The 19,347-nt window shown below is 41.8% G+C and overlaps 1 protein-coding gene across 2 annotated transcripts in view; it reads left to right on the plus strand.

The window, feature by feature from the left end:
* Positions 1 to 9,212: 9,212 nt before the first annotated feature.
* LOC118315040 (RNA-binding Raly-like protein) overlaps positions 9,213 to 19,347 on the plus strand; it is an 85,676-nt gene continuing 75,541 nt past the window's right edge. For both annotated transcript variants that reach the window (XM_035641967.2, XM_035641970.2), the window contains exon 1: positions 9,213 to 9,332. In XM_035641967.2, coding sequence (XP_035497860.2) covers positions 9,296 to 9,332 — 37 coding nt within the window. In that variant the 5' untranslated portion in view covers positions 9,213 to 9,295. The remainder of the gene's footprint in view (positions 9,333 to 19,347) is intronic.

The raw sequence follows: 19,347 nt of genomic DNA on the forward strand, positions 1-19,347 counted from the left end.
ACTAACTCATCTCCACTCTCTCTCTCTCTGTTTCATTTTGAGGGCATTTGCCAAATTTCACTCACTGACAGCCGCCCTCCTCCACCTCCCCAACCCTGGAGGAGGGAGAGGAGGAGAAGGAGGGGAGCGGCTACCACATCTGGAACACACTTTCACTAATTCTGATCCATCAACATGTAGCCAGGAATAGCCTGGCAAATTATAAGGAGCATCAGCTGGCTGTGGCGTCTTTTAATCATCATCTGCACAACAAAGGAGCTACATTGTGGTGACTGCTACCAATTCAGGAATGTGACATCTGCTCCAATTATGGCAACAATAAACTCCCACTTTTTTTTAAGCCCTGAAACTGCTGTCTTGCAGCATAATGTTGTACGCCTCCTTAAATGACAGGGCATCCGATAGCCCCGCCCGGATTGCTGCCCCCACCCTCACCCCCAAAAAGGCAACTGCAATATCCAGAAAGCACCCTGCAGCTTCTTCTAGTCCAAGCTTTATCTCACATAAAGTCAGAGTCAAATACACGGTCGGCCATAAGGTTGGAATAAAATATTTTTTACCTCTTCTCATGAAATGATTGTAACAATGTGATTTATTCTTGATAGATAAAGTGTATATCTTCTCAAAACTTTATTGATCAATCTCTTTCAAACATATCACAGTGAAAATTAAACGACAATTAACCTTTGCAAACTGTTAATATTCCAAGGAGATCAGCAATATTGGCTTGTTTGTGTCCCTCCTGTCAGAGTGCAAGCACTCTTTGGCGCACAGCCCATTCTGAAAACGTGGACTTAGTGCATACAGACTTTAAGCAGGAAAAGGCCAACACAGCAAATGTCTTGCCTTTTATAGCGCCAAACAATTGTTAAGAATGAATCTGTTTCACCTAGGTAACTAGGACTCAGTATGTAATCATTGCAACTGGTCGAAGATGATAACCGCTGTGTATAAATAATAATAAAAAGAGGAATGTGTCAGAAAACAAAATGATTCCAACTTTATGGGCAACAGTGTATAAGGCACGATAATGGCATGCGTATGAACATACGCTATAATCTCCTGTAAGCACTTTTTGCACATGACTCCTCGGAAATCCTTAGATGTTTGTGGATTTGAGAAATGCAAACAAAAACTTTACAATTGGTGGTTTTGAAAGTACCCAAAAAGATCAGATTGTCTCTGCATATTCCACCTAACAAGACCTTGAAGACTCCTTTTAAAAGACACAGTATCCGATTAAGGCCAAGTGCCACAAAGCTGCTATAGGAACGTGCCATGGACTTATCCTTGAAAGTCTTGTAGGACCTCAAACCCATGTTTTATTGCTTCGGTGCATGTGCATTTGTGTATTTAAACAAAAATTAGAATGGTGCATACCTCTGCCAAGGCCCAACAGTCCCTTTCAATTCAGACAAGTCTCACCAAATTGCACACACTCATAGACATCAGCCCTATAAATATGCCTTTTTTCATCAAGATACATGAATTATTCCCTGGGAAATAAGTGTTGATGTAAAAAAAACCAACCATATCTTGCAATGTTAAAGAAGTGATTCATCCGGATACACACCGAAATCAAATAGATTTTTTCTTGGCCCATGTCCCATCATTACATCAAGTTTCATGGAAATACATTCAGTGGTTTTTGCGTAGAAAACATAACCTCCTTGGCCGTGGTGATAATGGTTCAATGGGTACCCTGCTTGTGCACTTTAAATACCCCCATCAGGCAATGCTAACTGTTTGAGATTGTAATAATACCATTTCATAATGGTCATCATGACATCACCATGGTTGCAAAAGTTAATGCAGAACTACACTATATCACCTTATTACTACCATACAATCATAATTATTTTTCCATCTATATAAGCATCAGGTTGTGTCTATAGTCCTTTAGGTTGCAGAGATATGATTTTCTGACGTCTTCATGACATCACTTATCATAGGACATCATGTGATAAGGAACAATCTTCTAAACAATATAAGCTTTTATTTGAAGACAATTCTTGGAAAACGTGTTTCATACTATATTTTATTTTACCTTGACCTTCAGTAAGCTCGGCAAAGCTACTCATCAGGAGATACTGTACCATCTCAAGTAACATTACACAGACACACACACACACACACACACACACACACAGTTGGGGGCAATAACAATAGCCTGCCTCCAGTGTGCAGGGTAATTAAAGTTTCTGAAACACAATGATGTCCTATTGTCCCATTGTCTGCTTGAGGTTTCTGGAGTGACTGCCTGACAAACTGGTGAAACATTTCACGAGAGGCTTCATTCTGTACCAAAAATGATGGATTGGCAATTGTTAGCACCACTGCCTATTCTTACTCCAATGAGTAGTACACAATATTTCTTCTGCCACCAGTCTGTTTTCTCAATCAACACGACGAGACAAGAAGACAAGAAGAGTTTTAGTGATGAGTTTCCTGACATTGTGAAGTAGCGTGGGATCACAGGAGCTGTTGTCTTCACCACCAATGCCATCATTGCGGTCAGCCTCGGTCAGGTTAGGATTCATTCAGCGTTCATGGTTCGGGAATTTTTTCGAGGAGCGATTATCCTGAGAGGTTTCTTCCTTCATCCTGTTAATATATATAGGCCCCCGCCTCCTCACAGAAATAAAACCTTCGGCAATCTAAAATCCATCGATCCCCACCATTCCCCTAACCTGCTCTCCACCAGTCTTTCCCTGGACTCAACCCTGATCTCACCCAATTATCTCACAAACCATCTCAACTCCACCTTGTCTACCTCCCTCAACACTTTGGGCCCCCTTTAAAACAAAAAAAAGGTCTCCTTCAACACCTCCTCATCCTGGTTCACACCCATCCTCCGGAAGATGAAACAAACTGGCCGCCAACTTGAACGACTTACAAAGAAAACATCACTCACAGTGCACAACGAAGCCTACAAACTCCACCTCACAGCCTATAAAGATGCCCTCTGCTGTCCTCTCCACCATCTTCACTGACCCCTGCCAAAACCCTGGAACTCTCTTCTCCACAGTGAGGAACCTCATAAAGCCTGGCACCAACACCCTCCCTAGCTCTACTCTGGATCTCTGCTAGTCTGCAACTCATTCCTCAGGCTGAAAAAATCAATATATATCACCTAATAATTTTCCCCTGCATCTGACCCCCCAGCATCTACTCCAGCCCCCTCTTCTCCCCATCTCTCTGGACCTCCCTACCCCTCCTCCCCACTGCCTCCTCTTCCAGATTGACCTGGTTGCCCATCCTGAAATCTCCAAACTCATCAGCTCCTCCAAACCAAACACCTGCCCCCTTGACCCCCTCCCCACTCCCCTGCTGAAGTCTTGCCTCCCCGTCCTCTGCCCCTACCTCACTAACCACTTCAACTCCTCAGTGTCCCATGGATCTGTCCCCTCTGCCTTTAAAACTGCTGCTGTCACCCCTATCCTAAAGAAACCTGGTCTTGATCCCTCTTTCCTCAATAACTACCGCCCAATCCCCAACCTCCCATTCCTTACTAAAACCCTGGAATACATAGATGCCAAACAACTTCAATCCCATCTCCACGCTAACAACCTATTCGAACCCCTCCAATCTGGTCCCCCTAATAGGAGGGGGCCCCTTCATAGCACAGAAACCGCTCTCCTCAAAGTCCTCAACGACCTCCTCACCTCTGCTGATACCGGTTCCCTCAACAGTGCAGCCTTGCAGGTTCTGCACTCAGCTGGCTCCAGTCCTTCCCTGTTCAATAGCTCCCATTTTATTACTCTCCATAATCACACCCCTGCTACAGCCACTGTTACACAAGGCGTACCCCAAGGCTCTGCACTCGGCCCCCTCCTCTTCATCATCTACATCCTGGTCCTCACCTTCAAAAGCCCTCCACCAAATCGTCTTGACCTCCTCTCCCCCTACCAACCCAAACGGTCCCTCAGATCCGCCTCTGCCGGTCTTCTCTCCACCCATAATTGCAACCTCCGCAGTTTTGGGGACAGAGCCCTCTCTATGGCGGCTCTCAGACTATGGAACTCCCTCCCCAAAGAGATCCATGTCACAGAGTCCCTCACAACCTTCCAGTCACGCCTTAAAACTCATCTCTTCTCCTCTGCGCTGCCTATCCAAAGAACCCCCCCCAATCAATCTTTGTGATTTGTTTGTTGTTTTGTTCTGTAAAGCGACATTGAGTCTCTGAAAAGCGCTATATAAATATAATGTATTTTTATTATTATTATTATCAGCACTGGCCAAAAATGGAAGAAATGATAACATACCTGTTATGGAGATTTATATTACAATTGATAATTGTTTTATTAATTACAATAATATATTTTAAATTGTTTATGTTTATATCCAGAGTCACCTGAGTTTGTCAGACAAATGATACTAGGTCTTCTAAGTATAAACTGATTGAGGAAATACAGAGACAGCCACTGTGATGATCAAGGAATTTTATGATACCAGGAATAAGAAATATCAAAACGTATTGGTGTAGCATTACTACATTTGTGAGTTATTAATTTTTAAATAAAAAAGTCCACTGATGAATGCAATGAGCAGTGAATTATAAATATAATGTATCTTTATACAGTGTTTGTGCATTGCAAAATATGTCCACCAGGTGGTGCCTCAGTATCTCCTTTGAACCTCTGTAGTTCTCAAACAGGCAGCTGACTGAATGTGGATCAGACATACAGAGAATCTCTCCTCGGGAGAGGAGAGGATTTCATTTGGAGTACTGGTCAGTGATGTAACTAACTGACGGATCAGGGCTCTGACATCAAAGCTGATTCACAAACGTTTCTAACTTCACACAAAGAGAAACTATCAAACTACAATTGAACAGGAGACTGTCCTGCAGTCTTCTAATATATATGCAGTGGTGGTACTCATATACTTTACTTGAGTAAAAGTAAAAGTAAAACAATGTGAAATTACGCTATTACAAGTAAAAGTCCAGCATTCTCAACTAAAAACACTTAAAGCGTTTAAAACAAAAGTACTAAATACATAAAACTCTTGATCACTTTGGTAAACAGAACTTCAGTTAATCTTTAATTGTTTTTTAGTGGAATTTAGTATAATAATAATAATAATAACAACAGTAAACTTTGAGGCATTGGGGTCAGTCCTGTTTTACAGTAACTGCAACAGTAACTGGTTCTTGCCACAGCATGAAGCAAATGATTCAGATCAAACAGAAACAGATGCACATATACTCTCTGACCACTTCATTAGGTACACCTGTGCCTGTGAATGCTCTTCAATACAAGAGCTCTGCCACGAATTATCCTTTTACAAAGTTCACAATGTTCAGTTCTTGTTGATGTTTAAATTCCGTTATACGCTTTAGCAGAGTTCAAGGTGGTGTGTACTGGACTGTATTATACTTACATGCATTTACAAACATGAGGGGGTCAGAATATAGTGAACACCTCTGAATGTAACGGCCCAGTACAACAACATCTGAACAAAAGCTGAACATTGAAGGCATCATCGACGGCATCATCGTCGACTTCATGCCGGGACTGCTGGAGACTGTACAGGTGTACTTAATAAACTGAGTATAAAGAGAAGAAACTAAACATAATGTTTACAATAAGAGGGACTTTGCAAAAAAGGGAAAGAAATAACAAAATGCATGAAAGTGCTAAAATTCTGTAGAATGTGGAGCAGAACTGGTTGAATCAATGAATGACTGTATGGCTGTATTGGACTGCAGCCTGGTGGAAAAGCCCTCATTGAAATGCATACTGGGAGGCGGTTTGGCGGCAGCTGACAGAGGTCGACTCCAAGATAAATAAAGAAGCCCAGGAGACGCCCCGGCACTTCTCATCATCGTATCTTCATTAGATAGGACGGCTTTAATTAAAATGAAATCACTGAATGGATTTTGTGATTAAAACAGAGTTGGATGACGGTTGGTTGAACGGGCCGTGTTGCGCTTCCCTGCTTTTGACCTCAGTCAAATTATACACTTGGCTTTTATCAGCCCGTTATTGCTGCTTAAACTCTGCAGGCAGTCTATCTCTCTGCCGAACACGGTCTTTCTGATTGTTGGGAGTATTACTGCATATGTGGACACAGCAGCATTAAATCCCAATGCTGCCTTGCTCTGATATCAAGCAAACATAAACAGCGATGACCTCCCGAAACCAAGGCAACGGCAGGTGTTAGAGCTCAGGGCATGATGGGTAAAACCCGGCTGTACCCTGATCTAACAGCTGATTGGTTTAGGTGTTGGATCAACCACATGACATATTGGAGAAGCTTTTCCCTGTTTTGATTTATTCATTTGGTTTTATTAGTCTCATTTAGCACGAGGAAGGTTTCTGTTATCAGTAGCAGAAGAAGCTCAAAAAAAACGTTCTCCCAGGCTGCTTACAGTTTATGCTAGTTCCAGTCCACAATATAAACAGAACTGGTTTAATTCTTGTCGTATGAAGTGACGTAAAAACGTCCGGTTGGTGGGATGTGAAGATTTTTAAAACCACTCTGATCTTTACTGGCAAACAGTCCAAATGTTTAATGAATATCTGTTGTCTTGTACTTCTTTTCTCTCTCAGAGTAGTCACAATTGATGTTTTGAATGTATTTAGCTTTGATTTTTTTAAAGGGGGACAGGTCCCTGTAAGTCATTAAAACTGCTCAGCTGATTTAATGTTCATACTGTATCCACTGTCCGTCTTCACTGCAGCTTTTTGTCATTGCCTGATCTAATCACTAACTTTCTCACCCATTCACTGCTCCCTACCTCAGACACTCAGTAGTTCAGTAAGTAGTGAACAGTACGTTAAGATTTCAGACACTTACCAATCATCATCCTTGTTTGACTTCATATTTGTTAACTGTAGAGTTACTTAATTTTCACTTTGAAGAGCATCACTTTGTGGGATTGTTTGTAGAAAGTAGCGTTCACAATTAAAATAAACAACTGTGATTCTCAGTTCCAACCCTGTCTCCTAGAAATAGAAAGAAATAACTGCAACACAAAACACACTGTAGGAAACTTAATCGCTGGCTGCATTGTGCTCAAAGGCAACTTTTTTTAATGACTGAAGTGCAACATTTATTCACAACAGCAAAGATAAATACACTGGTTTTGCTTAATGTGAATAAAAATGAGTCACAGTGAAATGTATTCGTATTAAAGCAGGCTATCTTTCATTCAACCTTAACCAAGAGCTGCGAAGTCTGAAGAGAACCAGAAAACACTTTGATAATAATGGAAGTACTGCAAGATCTGATATTTGATGCTGTCTGTGAACAAACATTATTATTGATACATTCAGTATCAATGTATTGGAAACTTGCCAAATATGGAAATGAACAATGTGTACTCAATAATGTGGTCACAACTACATTGTATAAAAAGATATATTTGGTTTTGCAGTTGAGGTGTATAGAAATAGAAGTGGTTTTTCACAAGTTAAAAGCAGTCGCTTGGTTTTGCCAGTCTAAGATTGTCAGGCAGCTCTTTCCAAACCAGACTGCATTAAGAAAGGGAGAGTAATTCACAGATGTAATCTGGGACCAGCCTACGAAGTGTTGTGATGAATAGAATCTTAAAATGCCCATATTATGCTTTTTGGGTCTTTCCCAGAGAGCATAATTATATATAATGTTGTGCATGTTATGCGTTACAAAGGCCAAATTACAAAGCAAAGGGAGTCCTCCTCTCCCACAGACAACTAAACTCTGCTGCTGAAGAACCGGAAAAGCCTTGTGTGCATTTCTGGCTTTTCTTTTATGTCCATAAAGTCAACAAAGAACATTTAACATGTGACTTGCGTGCCACCAGCTAGTTTGACTCGACTCGTTATGGCAGGACTGACGCCACTGTCACTGTGTGCTCAGGCCAGTCCAGGCGAAACTGGACTTGTCTATTAGTTAAAAGCTGGTCCTGGACCCATGCAGAACCCAAAGCCCCAGGAGACACAGATCCAATCGGCACAAATGTCACACCTGATTTCTACTAACAAGGTAAAGTTTACCTAAAAATTGTCAAAACAAAACATTGTGAGTTAGCTCTCTCTCCTGATGTATATAATCCATCCTCCTTGTTAAAAAAAGGGTAAAATCATTACAGGTTTTCCTTCCTACTACCTGAAGCATCAGCTTTGTTGCATCTAGCATAATAAAGAAAACGTCAACCGCTTTAAAAAAAAATGATATTAACAATTTCTCCTTTCTTTGACAGGGCTGATAACATTAACAATTCCTAATTTGCACCAGAGTGCGTGGCTGAATCTCAGCGTCGGCGCTAAGGACTCAAACCCTGAACCCTCACAGACTTACAGGTGACATATTATGCAAAAAAATCACGTTTTCACTGGTGTGCACATAAATGTGTGTATGTGTGGAGCCGGCCAGCCCACAAACTATGAACAACGACCATCCTGTTGTTTTTTTGGTGAGCTGGCTAAACCCTACAGCCTGGCTCTGAACAACTGGTTCAGATTTCTCTCCCACTGTGATGTCAATGTTGGACACTTTTGGTGTAACCCCGCCTGCAATCGGAGAATCTCCACTTTTCTGACGAAGGGGCGTGAGATTTCCTACACATTTTGAAATCGGTTGACCAATCACGACAGACTGGGCCAGCTGGCAGACTGGGATTTTTTTCGGGAGCGGGAGCTAAAATGAATCCAGGCGTTTTAGACAGAGGGTGAAAAGAGGAGCTGCAGGAATGGGCAGTATGAGAACACTGATGCCGTTTCTGAACATTAGAGCATGTAAACCCAAAAGTATGAACCTGAATATGAGCATAACATGTCACCTTTAACATACATCAGATGGTAAATGACTGAGTGTAAGAGGCAGCGAGGGCTCAGAATTGAATAGACAGGAATGACACAGCCTGATATCCAGCCTTTTGCATTACAGAGTGGACAAAACGTCATTTTAAACTCAATTCACTCTTTTTCGGTCACAACTTCATTATCATGGAAAGATTCTAAAGAAATGGCTGATGAATAAATGAGGTGTGTTATGGCATATTCTTCTATATAGTTTTAATCCACCATCATCAAATCAACAATAGGTATCTCTCTCTCTCTCTCACTTACTATAGTGTACACACAACCCCCCCCACCAACATTCCTGCAGATAAAAGAACCGGCCTGCTCCTCCTCCACCCCTCTCAGTGGAGTGTTAGATGGTACAACCCGCTGCCATACTCAGCAGTCACCCCTCTCTCTCTCACTGTTAGTAGGCAAGGATCCAGTCTCACTCACATTCTCTGAGTCATCAGGTTTTATTTCTCTCCTCCTCTACTATTCTTCCTCTTCATCTCCCTCTTGTTATGACCCATTTCAGGAGTGACCACCACCGAGACAGACGTGAGTACCACACACAGTTAACATCAGTGCAATTGAGGAGACTGAAAATATATGGACTGATGGTACACTGTACTTGTGCAATTTCTATGAGGTGTGTGTGTGTGTGTGAGTGAGTGAGAATTGTGAGGAAACAACTGATGGAACGAGGCTTGAACATCGACCGCTCTGAGATGTGGACTGTGATGCAGTTCAACGTTAGGACAACGTTCTCAGTATAACATGTCATTCAACTGGTAACTGATGAGCCACGAGTATAGGTGGCAGGTGTTTCTGCATCTGTTCGATCTGTCTTATGGGTGGACCAAGTTGTGAGTCTTTGAGGTGAGGACACTTTTTGGAAAAATCCTAACTGATGTTGGAATATTGAGGTTCGATATGTCATTATGTAAAAGGTACAAAAAAATCTGGCACTTAATAATTCTTATATAATGATAAATTGACACTTTTGACAAGGATCACTCGTAACTGAAGAATTACAACTAATATTATAGTGTTGGACACATTTTCGGCGTAAAGATGAACTGCTCAGTGCTCTCTGGTGTAGAAACGCTGTGATGACACTGTCTGTAATGAACTCAAACGTATCTTTGCACTGATGTTCTGCTCTGCTACTCCCTCACTGCGAGGGGGTGGGCAGCCACATGCCGTCTGTTTTCTGTCCTGGTTCCTCAATGGTAGAACGAGCTCCCCATTGACATCAGGACAGCAGAATCCATTCTATGCATCTGCGCGAACTAAAAACTCACCTGTTCCGACTGTTACTCCCTGAATTTATTTGAACAAATATTATATTATTATTTTGCCAATTTTAATAAATGTTTATGTACTCTCTTGATCCTTGCACATTTTGGGTAATATCTTCATGGTTGAATGAACCTATTGTAAGTCGCTTTGGACAAAAGCGTCTGCTACATGAATGTAATGTAGTTAGTTATTGGGTGTTAATACCGACCAGCTGGTTCATCAGTTCCACTCCACTGAGGACATTTATGGAAAGTGACAGTATTTTGTCCAGTCCTCACTTTTTTTAAGGACCAATGTGATGTAAGTTTTCAGAATCACAATCAGCTTTAACAGCCAAGTGCGCCTGTGAATACAAGGAATTTCTCACTGGTTTCTCTGTGTGTGTGTGTGTGTGTGTGTGTGCAAGTGTGTGTGTGTGTGGTGTCCAGATAGTACTCACAGGTATTGGTCACATTATGGGGACCAAGGATGCTGGAAGTGGGGGTGCTGAGGGGGCTGCAGCACGTACTGACAAGGGACCGGGATATTTTTATTTGCTGCCTGGTGTAGTGTTAAATGTTCTCAAACTGATATCAAATATTGTTGTTCATTCAAATTAATACAAAATCTTGAATGTTGTGCTACATTTAACATGACGGCATTATACAGACTTTCTCTTCAGCACCCCCGACTCTGACTGACTTCGAGCAACCCAGATGGAAACTTGTCTTTAGTGGATTAGTATCCACTTTGGCCTCCAAAGTCATTACTGTGAGTCAAGCTCAAGGTTGTGTTTATTCATCCATAGAATTGTCGAAATGTCAGCGCTCACATCCTCAGCGTTTGTGGTCACAGATGAGAAAAAACATCAGTGTTACAGATTCTAAAACTAGCCTGAACATTAAAGCGGAGGCTGTGATCAGCAGGGTGTGAAGAAGTGACCCTGAAACTCCAATATATGATTTTACTGTGAGAACAAATGCAGCTGGGAAGTAAATCTGACAGGTAACTCCTCTGTCTAAACATCTGTTGGCTGAATGAAATGAATGTTATTGAACTTATATGTCACGTTAAGTTAACTCAGTGACAAGCGTGAGGGTGGCTGCTCATTAATGCCCATAATGCAGCAGAGAACACAGCAACAACCACGTGGGCATCAGCCTCTGAAATGAGCTGTGAGACACACTTGGCCTCATGCAACAATTCAACACACCTTTACGTCTTTTGTAAAGAGAGTGAGAGTGCACACAAACAAACAAGCAAAACACAAATAGAATGCAGCATTGATAAGCCCGGTTTTAAAACTGTCCTTAAATAGAGTTATTGCTTAAATGTCGTATTAAAATGTTTTAATTTATAGTCCTGTTGTGTGGGACAGTCCGGTTACCTAGTATGTATGTATGTATGTATGTATATTGTGTGTATATATATATATATATACATGCTAAAATGTCACACAGATCACATACACAATGGGCCTCATGCAAGAACCGTTCGTAAGAACAGATTTGTTCTTAAATACTGTTTACGAGTGAACTTCACCTTTTTTTTTGTATTTTGAGATTTCTTTCAAATACGCACAGCATTTTCAAGTGGTCGAGACCTGTTGTAGGACTCCGGTAAATTGGTCTGCTGCTATTCAAACCAAGTTTTTCCACTTTCGGTTAGTTTTTTCATTACTTTGAAGCAATTTTAAGTACATCAATTAAATGGTTATAAAAATATATAAATTTCACCTCTTTATTTCAACATTATTCTGTTTAATTCTGCAATTTGAATTATAATATAATTCAATTTGTATTCATGTACCTGTTAAACGTTGTTGCACAATGGCCAGAGGAGCGCACATCTTTGGCAGTTGTCATGCATGTTGCACACAGGCGCAAAGAGTTGCTGATTTGACATGCAAACTATTTGAAAATCATTTCTTGAAACTTCACTCCAATTAGCTCAACCCGCAGACAGGAGGGTTCATACAACTAGCGGCTTATGCACACTCGTGCTGTGGCACAAGCGCATTCAATCTCCGATCTCTTTTTCTTTTTTCTCTATAATGCAGTTTTTATGAATGAACTCTTCCTGAAAGGAGGCAGGAAGTGAAACCGTATATGGTATGGTGGTTGGGCGAGGAGGTTTGTGGTGAGAGTAGATCTTTGAGGTAGGGAGGGGCATTGCCATGGATGCACTGATGGGTGAGTAGGGAGATTTTGTAAACAATCCTGAAAGAGACAGGAAGCCAGTGGAGTGAGTGAAGGACGGGTGTGATGTGATCATATTTTCGTATCCTCATCAGGATCCTAGCGGCGCTGTTTTGGACGTATTGAAGCTTTTGAATGCTCTTGCCAGGAGTCCCGATGAAGAGAGCGTTGCAGTAGTCCAGCCTTGAGGAGACAAAGGCGTGGACAGGGTTTTCGGCATCTGACAGAGTGTGGGACGGAGTTTGGCAATGTTCCTGAGGTGATAGAAGGAGGTCTTACACATATGTTTAATGTGTGTGTGAAATGTAAGATGAGGGTCAAATCTTACACCCAGGTTAGTGACTGTTGATGACGGGGGTATATTTTGACCAGAGCAGGTGATTTGGGTTATGGGGGATGACTGGACCTGGTGTGGTGTACCAACTAAAATAGCCTTTGTTTTGGAACTATTAAGCTGTAGGAAGTTTTCTGTCATCCACGCCTTTATTTCCTCAAGGCAGGAGCTCAGTGATGATGATGACCATGACAGTGAGGCTGCAGATGAGATAGGGTCGGTTTTATATGTAGAGCTGTGTGTCATCAGCGTAGCAATGGAATGATTTTTTTTTTTGGCAATTTATATATTTAAAATTTATTGTGTAAATATTGTATATATTTTTTAATGTGTGATGTGTGCTATTTGAAACGTGCTGCTGCTACACCAGAATTTCCCAGCTTGGGATGAATAAAGTATTTATCTATCTATCTATCTATGTTCCATGCTGGCTGATGATGCGGCCAAGGGGAAGAGTGTAGAGGGTTAATAGAGTGGGCTGAGAACTGACCCTTGTGGGACTCCACAAGTGACAGTGAGTGTTTGAGATTTTGCTCCTCCCAAGGAGACGTATTCTGTTCTTCCAGACAGGTAAGACTGGAACCAGCTCAGGGTGCAGTCAGAGAGGCGCTGAAGGAGGATGTTATGGTCAATGTCTATGTCGAAAGCTGCAGACAGATCCAGAAGGATAAGAAGCGATGGTGATCCATTGTCAGCCGCCATCAGCAGGTCGTTTGTTACCCTGACCAGGGCTGTTTCGGTGCTGTGGGCGGAACGGAAGCCAGACTGGAACTTCTCAAATAGGGAGTGAGTATTTAGGTGGTCCTGAAGATGTGCCGTGACTACTTTTTCCAGCACTTTGGACAGAAATGGGAGGTTGGAAATGGGCCTGTAGTTGGCAAGGATTTCTGGGTCTAAGGTGGGTTTTTTGAAGAGGGGTCTGATGACAGCAGTTTTTAGAGCAGATGGAACATATCTAGCCTGGACTGAGTGGTTGATGACTTGGGTGATAAGGGGACTTAGAGCGCAGATGTTGGATTTGACCAGGTCCAGGGTACAGGTGGAGGGTTTCATCCTGCAGATTATGCTCTCAACCTCTCGCCGAGAGATCTTGGGAAAGCAGTAGAGAGGCTGAAAAATCTCAGGAAGTGGGTCAGCAGTAGGGACTGACAAAGCAGGAGAGCTGGAGAGAAGAGTGCGGATGGTGTCGACATTTTTCCTTAAGAAGATGATGAAGTTATTGCACTGCTCTTCTGTGGTATCATGTGTGAGAGAGTTTGAGGCTTGAGGAAATGATTTATAGTAGAGAAAAGCTTCTTGGAGTTTCCAGGACAGTATTGATGATGTTGGAGTAGAACTGTGACCGTGCTTTGAGTAGGCCTTTTGGTGTTCTTGATAGGCCAATTTGTGCACAGTGAGTCCAGTTTGTGCAGCACGCCGCTCGAGTACACGCCCAAGCTGCTTTCTTGTTCCGTTGATCTGAAGTGAACCAGGGAGCTGAGTGTGAGAAGGTGACTGTTTGTGTTTTCACAGGGGCGTGGAGGTCCAGGATACTGCTCAGGGTGTTGTTGTAAAAATCCACTGATTCATTTGCTGATGTGAATTTTGCGGAGGGTATTTGCTGGAGGTCCAAGGTCATGTTGTCCAGGTTGATGTCTTTCAGGTTTCTGAAATTAATTTGGCGCTTTGGCTTGGTGTATTGACATAATTTCAACTCCAATGAAATGGCTTTGACACTCCCGTACACCAGCAGATTTTTGATGGGGGCAGTGTCAGTAATGACCAGGTTGAGAGTGTGCCCTCTGTTGTGTTTGGGGACATAAACATGCTGTTTGAGGTTGAGACAGTCCAATTATTGTAGAAGTTCAGCTGCAGGGTGGCAGGAGAGGGTGTCAATGTGAATGTTAAAATCTCAGAGTATGATAATATTTGAAGATGTGGTACAGAGTGAGGTGAGAAGTTCACTTATCTCTGGGATGAAAGCTGGGTTTGATCTGGGTGGCCGGTAAATGAGAAGAATAGTCACTGGGGAGGGGGGTTTGCATCTGAAAGCAAGGCATTCAAAGGAGGACAGTTCAGGCAGAGACAGAGGGCTGAGTTTCAAGTCACAGCGGTGTATTACCGCTAAGCCACCACCGATACCAGGGCTTTCTCTAAATAATGATAAAACCAGGAGGACAGGCTCCATTTAGTGCAAAATAGTCCTCTGGCTGATGCCAGGTCTCAGTAAGACAGATGACATGAAATTTTTTGTCTAAGATGTGATCATGTATGAGACAGGATTTATTTGTTAGAGACTGTGTTTAACAGTTCAATATTGAGGCTTGAGGATGGGGTGGTGGACTGTAGAGGCCGAAGTAGACTGAAAACCACTCCACATCTTCTGTCCCTCTTGGTGTGAACAGGTCTCACGTTGTTTGCATCGCTACTACTAGTCCCAGATGTGATGTTCCTACGATGTGGTAGTATTGAGACAGTGCGATCAGCTGACCAGAAAGATAGGATGGAGTCACCAGACTGGGAATAAACAAACTTTCTGCGGCAGCTTCTATGGATGTAGCGGGGTCAGCGTAGAAGTCCAAGTTGTTTAATGGCTGAGATACATGTTGGAGTGCTGTAGTTTCTTAAGTTGAGCAGTTGCTGTACGGAATACTTTAACGTCATGTCGGTGTGGCGCCGGGTCAGGACGGATGCAGAGTTTATAGCCGGGTGTGTTTACCACAGATTTGCTGACTAAAGATGGGATAGAGGGGATAGAGGGGATAGAGTCAGACACACATGGGGTATCCAGTGGCCCGCTATCAGCAGGGAGGAGAAGTTTCCAGCCGGCTAGCAAGAGGCTGTTCGCTCAGCTGTTGGTGTTACCTTGCCCAGCCGACGAGGGCTAACTGGGCAGTGGAGTGTTGTCCGTGAAGGAGCCGGTATTGGTACTGGTGTCGGTGGATAATGGCAGGACCAAGCAGGCAGTAGTAGAAGGTCTGGTGACAGATGTGCCCAGACTCGTATATTTCAAGTGTGTGACAGATAATCTGTGAAACGGCTCGAGTGCAGGCGATGGTGTAGGAGGAATGTTCCAACAACAACAGGTCGGATACAAACAGTCTTAAAAATCCAGACACATATACATAAGAAAAACATACAAAAAACTAAAAAAAAAACCTACAAAGTAGATATCTGACAATATGACTAGTCGCAAAGTAGTTTTCTAGGGTGTAGCGAGAGACACAAAAGAGAAATAAATTGGATTTCAGAGGGAAAAGCGGCAACAGTCAGTGCCAGCTTCCTCTCCCGTGCGGTCATCATAACAACCCTATTCTCGTGAATGCTCGTTCAGATACGCACAGGTGACATTCATCTTTTTAACACACTTTTCTGAAGATAGAAGCGTCTAACCCTAACCCTCGTACGAACTCATGGTACAAACACATGTAGGAGAAATTTAGGACAAGAATACGAACATGTTCTTGCATGGGGCCATTGTCTACCTTTCTTCACAGGGGGAAAAATAATTACAATGCCTTTAATTAAATGAATATGTAGTTTAAATATGATGCTGAAATTGATTCAAAATGAATATGCTGTTCCCCATATCATCCTAATCATCATGGCCTGCCAATTTTCTGAGAGGTGTTTTGAGTTTAATGGCTCCAACTTCGAAATGTCAGTGGTTGGTGACTTCTCCACTTGCTGTCTCTGGGTCTTTTTTCTTTAGATATTTGGTCATAAACCAAAGTATTAGACAAAGTAAAATGATGACCTGAAGGTGGCGCTAGATGAAAAGTCAGAGGATCAGCCACGTTATTACAGTTCAACCTGAGGAAAACATGAATGTCTGAATTAAATGTTATGACAATCCATTTAGAACTCTAGGAAATGTTTTAGGATAAGAATATAAAAATGTTACATGAGGTTACTGTGAGACTCCATTTATAGCAGAACATTTAAACAGGATGAACATCACTCTGTTCTGAGACATCATCTGGATAAAGAAAGACAGACGATAATGATGTGGCGGAGATGAAAAGAGTTATAGAACAGGAAACTAAATTAATCTGTTATTTTCACTCTGATCATCCAGGCTCCTGTTTGATTGCTTTCTGTAAAACATAATGCAGCAGACGGGTGGTGACTGATGTGTGTTTATCTGTCATGTAGGAGGTCGGCTGCATTTTAAGTCTAACATTTACGTAAAATGTATTTTGGTATGCCTTCTGGTAGGAAAGCATGGTTTTCACGACAGACAAAAAGATCCTTGTATGATGACTTCGTCATGTGAGCGAGTCACCATAGAAGGATACAGCACCTCAACTGGATGTAGTTCCTACCTGGAGTATGGCTCACGTGATTTTAATATTGTTAGACATTGGGATGTTTGGCTCAGGAGATAGAGACGACCGTCCAGTAATGAGAAGGTGCCGAAGCATGTGTGTGTGTGAATGGGTGAATGTGACTTGTCCTGTAAAGCGCTTTGAGTGGTCAATACGACTAGAAAAGCACTATATAAATGCAGTCCATTTACCATTCAAACAAACAAACAATAATAGGAATTGAATGTTTTGTGAGTTTCACTTAATTAGTTTTAAATAGCCTCAATGTAACCAGGACGTCTCTGTGTTCTACCTGGCCCAAAAGGCAGAAAGAAGATACACATAGGTCACAGCATTTATATATCAAACATTGGAATAAAACATAAAATTACAATCTTCATTAAGTATAACAATCCTCAAAGTATTTGAACACTTATTTTGATAATCATAATCCCCAAATTTTCTGTGAAAGAATCTTGTCACTAGAGTTTTTTTGTTTTCATGAAATAAACTTTGCTCTAAATTTAATATTATGTGCATGTAGAAAAGAGACGTGATGATGTTTACCACGGGCTGCACGGTGGTGTAATGGTTAGCGCTGTTGATGTCAGCTGGGATTGGATCCAGCCCCCTCGAGACCCTTAAAGCATAAAGCGCTGTAGATAATGGATGGATGGATGTTTACCTTCAGTAGATGTAGCATGGATTATGACATAATTTTTCTCAAATTCATGAGAATTTATGCAAACTTGAATTACATTCATCCCATACTTTGAAGCTGTATTTCGAGTGACCAACAACAGTCAACAGACATGAAGAAGTTGAAGTTTATCAGATGCAGCGTGAATATTACCATGCATGTCCAGAATCATCGTAATGGCAGAACCTCCACAATTGGTTATTACATACTTTTAATATGTTCTTCCTAATTGGACAGATAAGAGTAATATTGGATTTCTGGTGCTGAAGATGAATATAAATAACATATGATATAAATGATTTTGATGAATTGAAAATGATCCTTCCTAATATTCTTTCAGACTAATCATTCAGGGTAACATAGTTTTATCAATCCATTCATCCGTTTTTTGTTGAGGATCGGGGGTTGGGCCACGGTGGCAAAAGGTGAAGCAAAATAGTTCCGACATCCCTCTCACCAACAACATTTTCCAGCTCTTCCTGAGATCCCAAGGCATTCCCAGAGCAGATAAGACATGTAATTTCAGGTATTCCTACAAATTGCACGTGCCTGGAAGACCTCCAATGAAAGGCACCAAGGAGGTATCCTGATCAGATGACCAAACCACCTGCCTCTGGATTAGAGAGCTCTGCACCCTATCTCTGAAGTCGGGCAAGCTACCCTACAAAGAACTAATTTCAGCTGCTTGTATCTGTGATCTCCTTCTTTTGCTTGCTATCCAGAGCTCAATATTGTAGGCTGTCTGCATGGTGACTTTTTTGCTGCAATTTAGTTTAATTTAGCAGTTTAATTTCTTTCCCTTTTGATATAAGTAGTTCTTTTGCTTATTAATTTGAGTACTCAAAGTCATTTCCAGAATGTAAAACAGGTGTGCAGATGTCATATGTCACAGGGGTGGGTTGGTGGAATAATGAATGTAGAGTTATTGTTGGAACAGGTTTGTGGTGGATATCAGGTCACTGTCAGTGATCAAGGAGGTACAGAAACGGTTTTACTGGTGCAAACTAGGGCTTTGACTTCTGCCCAAAAATCATATTCGAAGTTTGTTTGTTATTATTATTATTATATTTGAATATTTATTGATAATATTTTGACCATTAAATGCCTTTAGTAAGACCTATAGTATCAAACTTAAGTTGTATATGTTTTAGGTCCTGAAGCATGGGGTCTTGAATCTTGGCTCTAGCTCGTGGACGAAAGCTCGAAACCCGCTCCCATATCTCATGTTAATAGGCCTCATATCTTCGCAAACGAACCGTGTTAGCAAATCTGTTGCTCTATTTTGACGGGCATAGGGAAGGCCTCGTGAAGGTGATAGCATGGTGTCGATTCTGGCCTGCCTCGGCCCCGATCCCCCCCTGATCCACCTCAAACTTACTCACAACAGTTATACTAATTGGCCGATGTCATATAAAAAATTCTAATATTAAGAGCTGCCTAATATTCGTGCGAATATTATTAAAAAATTTAATATTCGAATATCATTCAAATATAACGAAGTTCGGAGTTAAAGCCCTAGTGCAAACACAATCAATTATTCCAGGAAGTTTTATGTACACGGCACCAGTCAAAGCCCACTAAAATGAATAAAAGGGCCAAAACCACTTCAAATAATATTAAACTATGTGGGCTAAAACGTTCCAGTGACCGGGTCCTTCCTGGGGTCCACTGCACATGTACACACCGGACGCCACACCTGAGGCACAAAAATACTGCCAGTTTCTCAGAACCGGCGTATCCATGCACTAGAGTGACACAGTTGCCAAAGGTACTC

The sequence above is a fragment of the Scophthalmus maximus genome, chromosome 7, assembly GCF_022379125.1.
Source record: "Scophthalmus maximus strain ysfricsl-2021 chromosome 7, ASM2237912v1, whole genome shotgun sequence".
NCBI lineage: Eukaryota > Metazoa > Chordata > Actinopteri > Pleuronectiformes > Scophthalmidae > Scophthalmus > Scophthalmus maximus.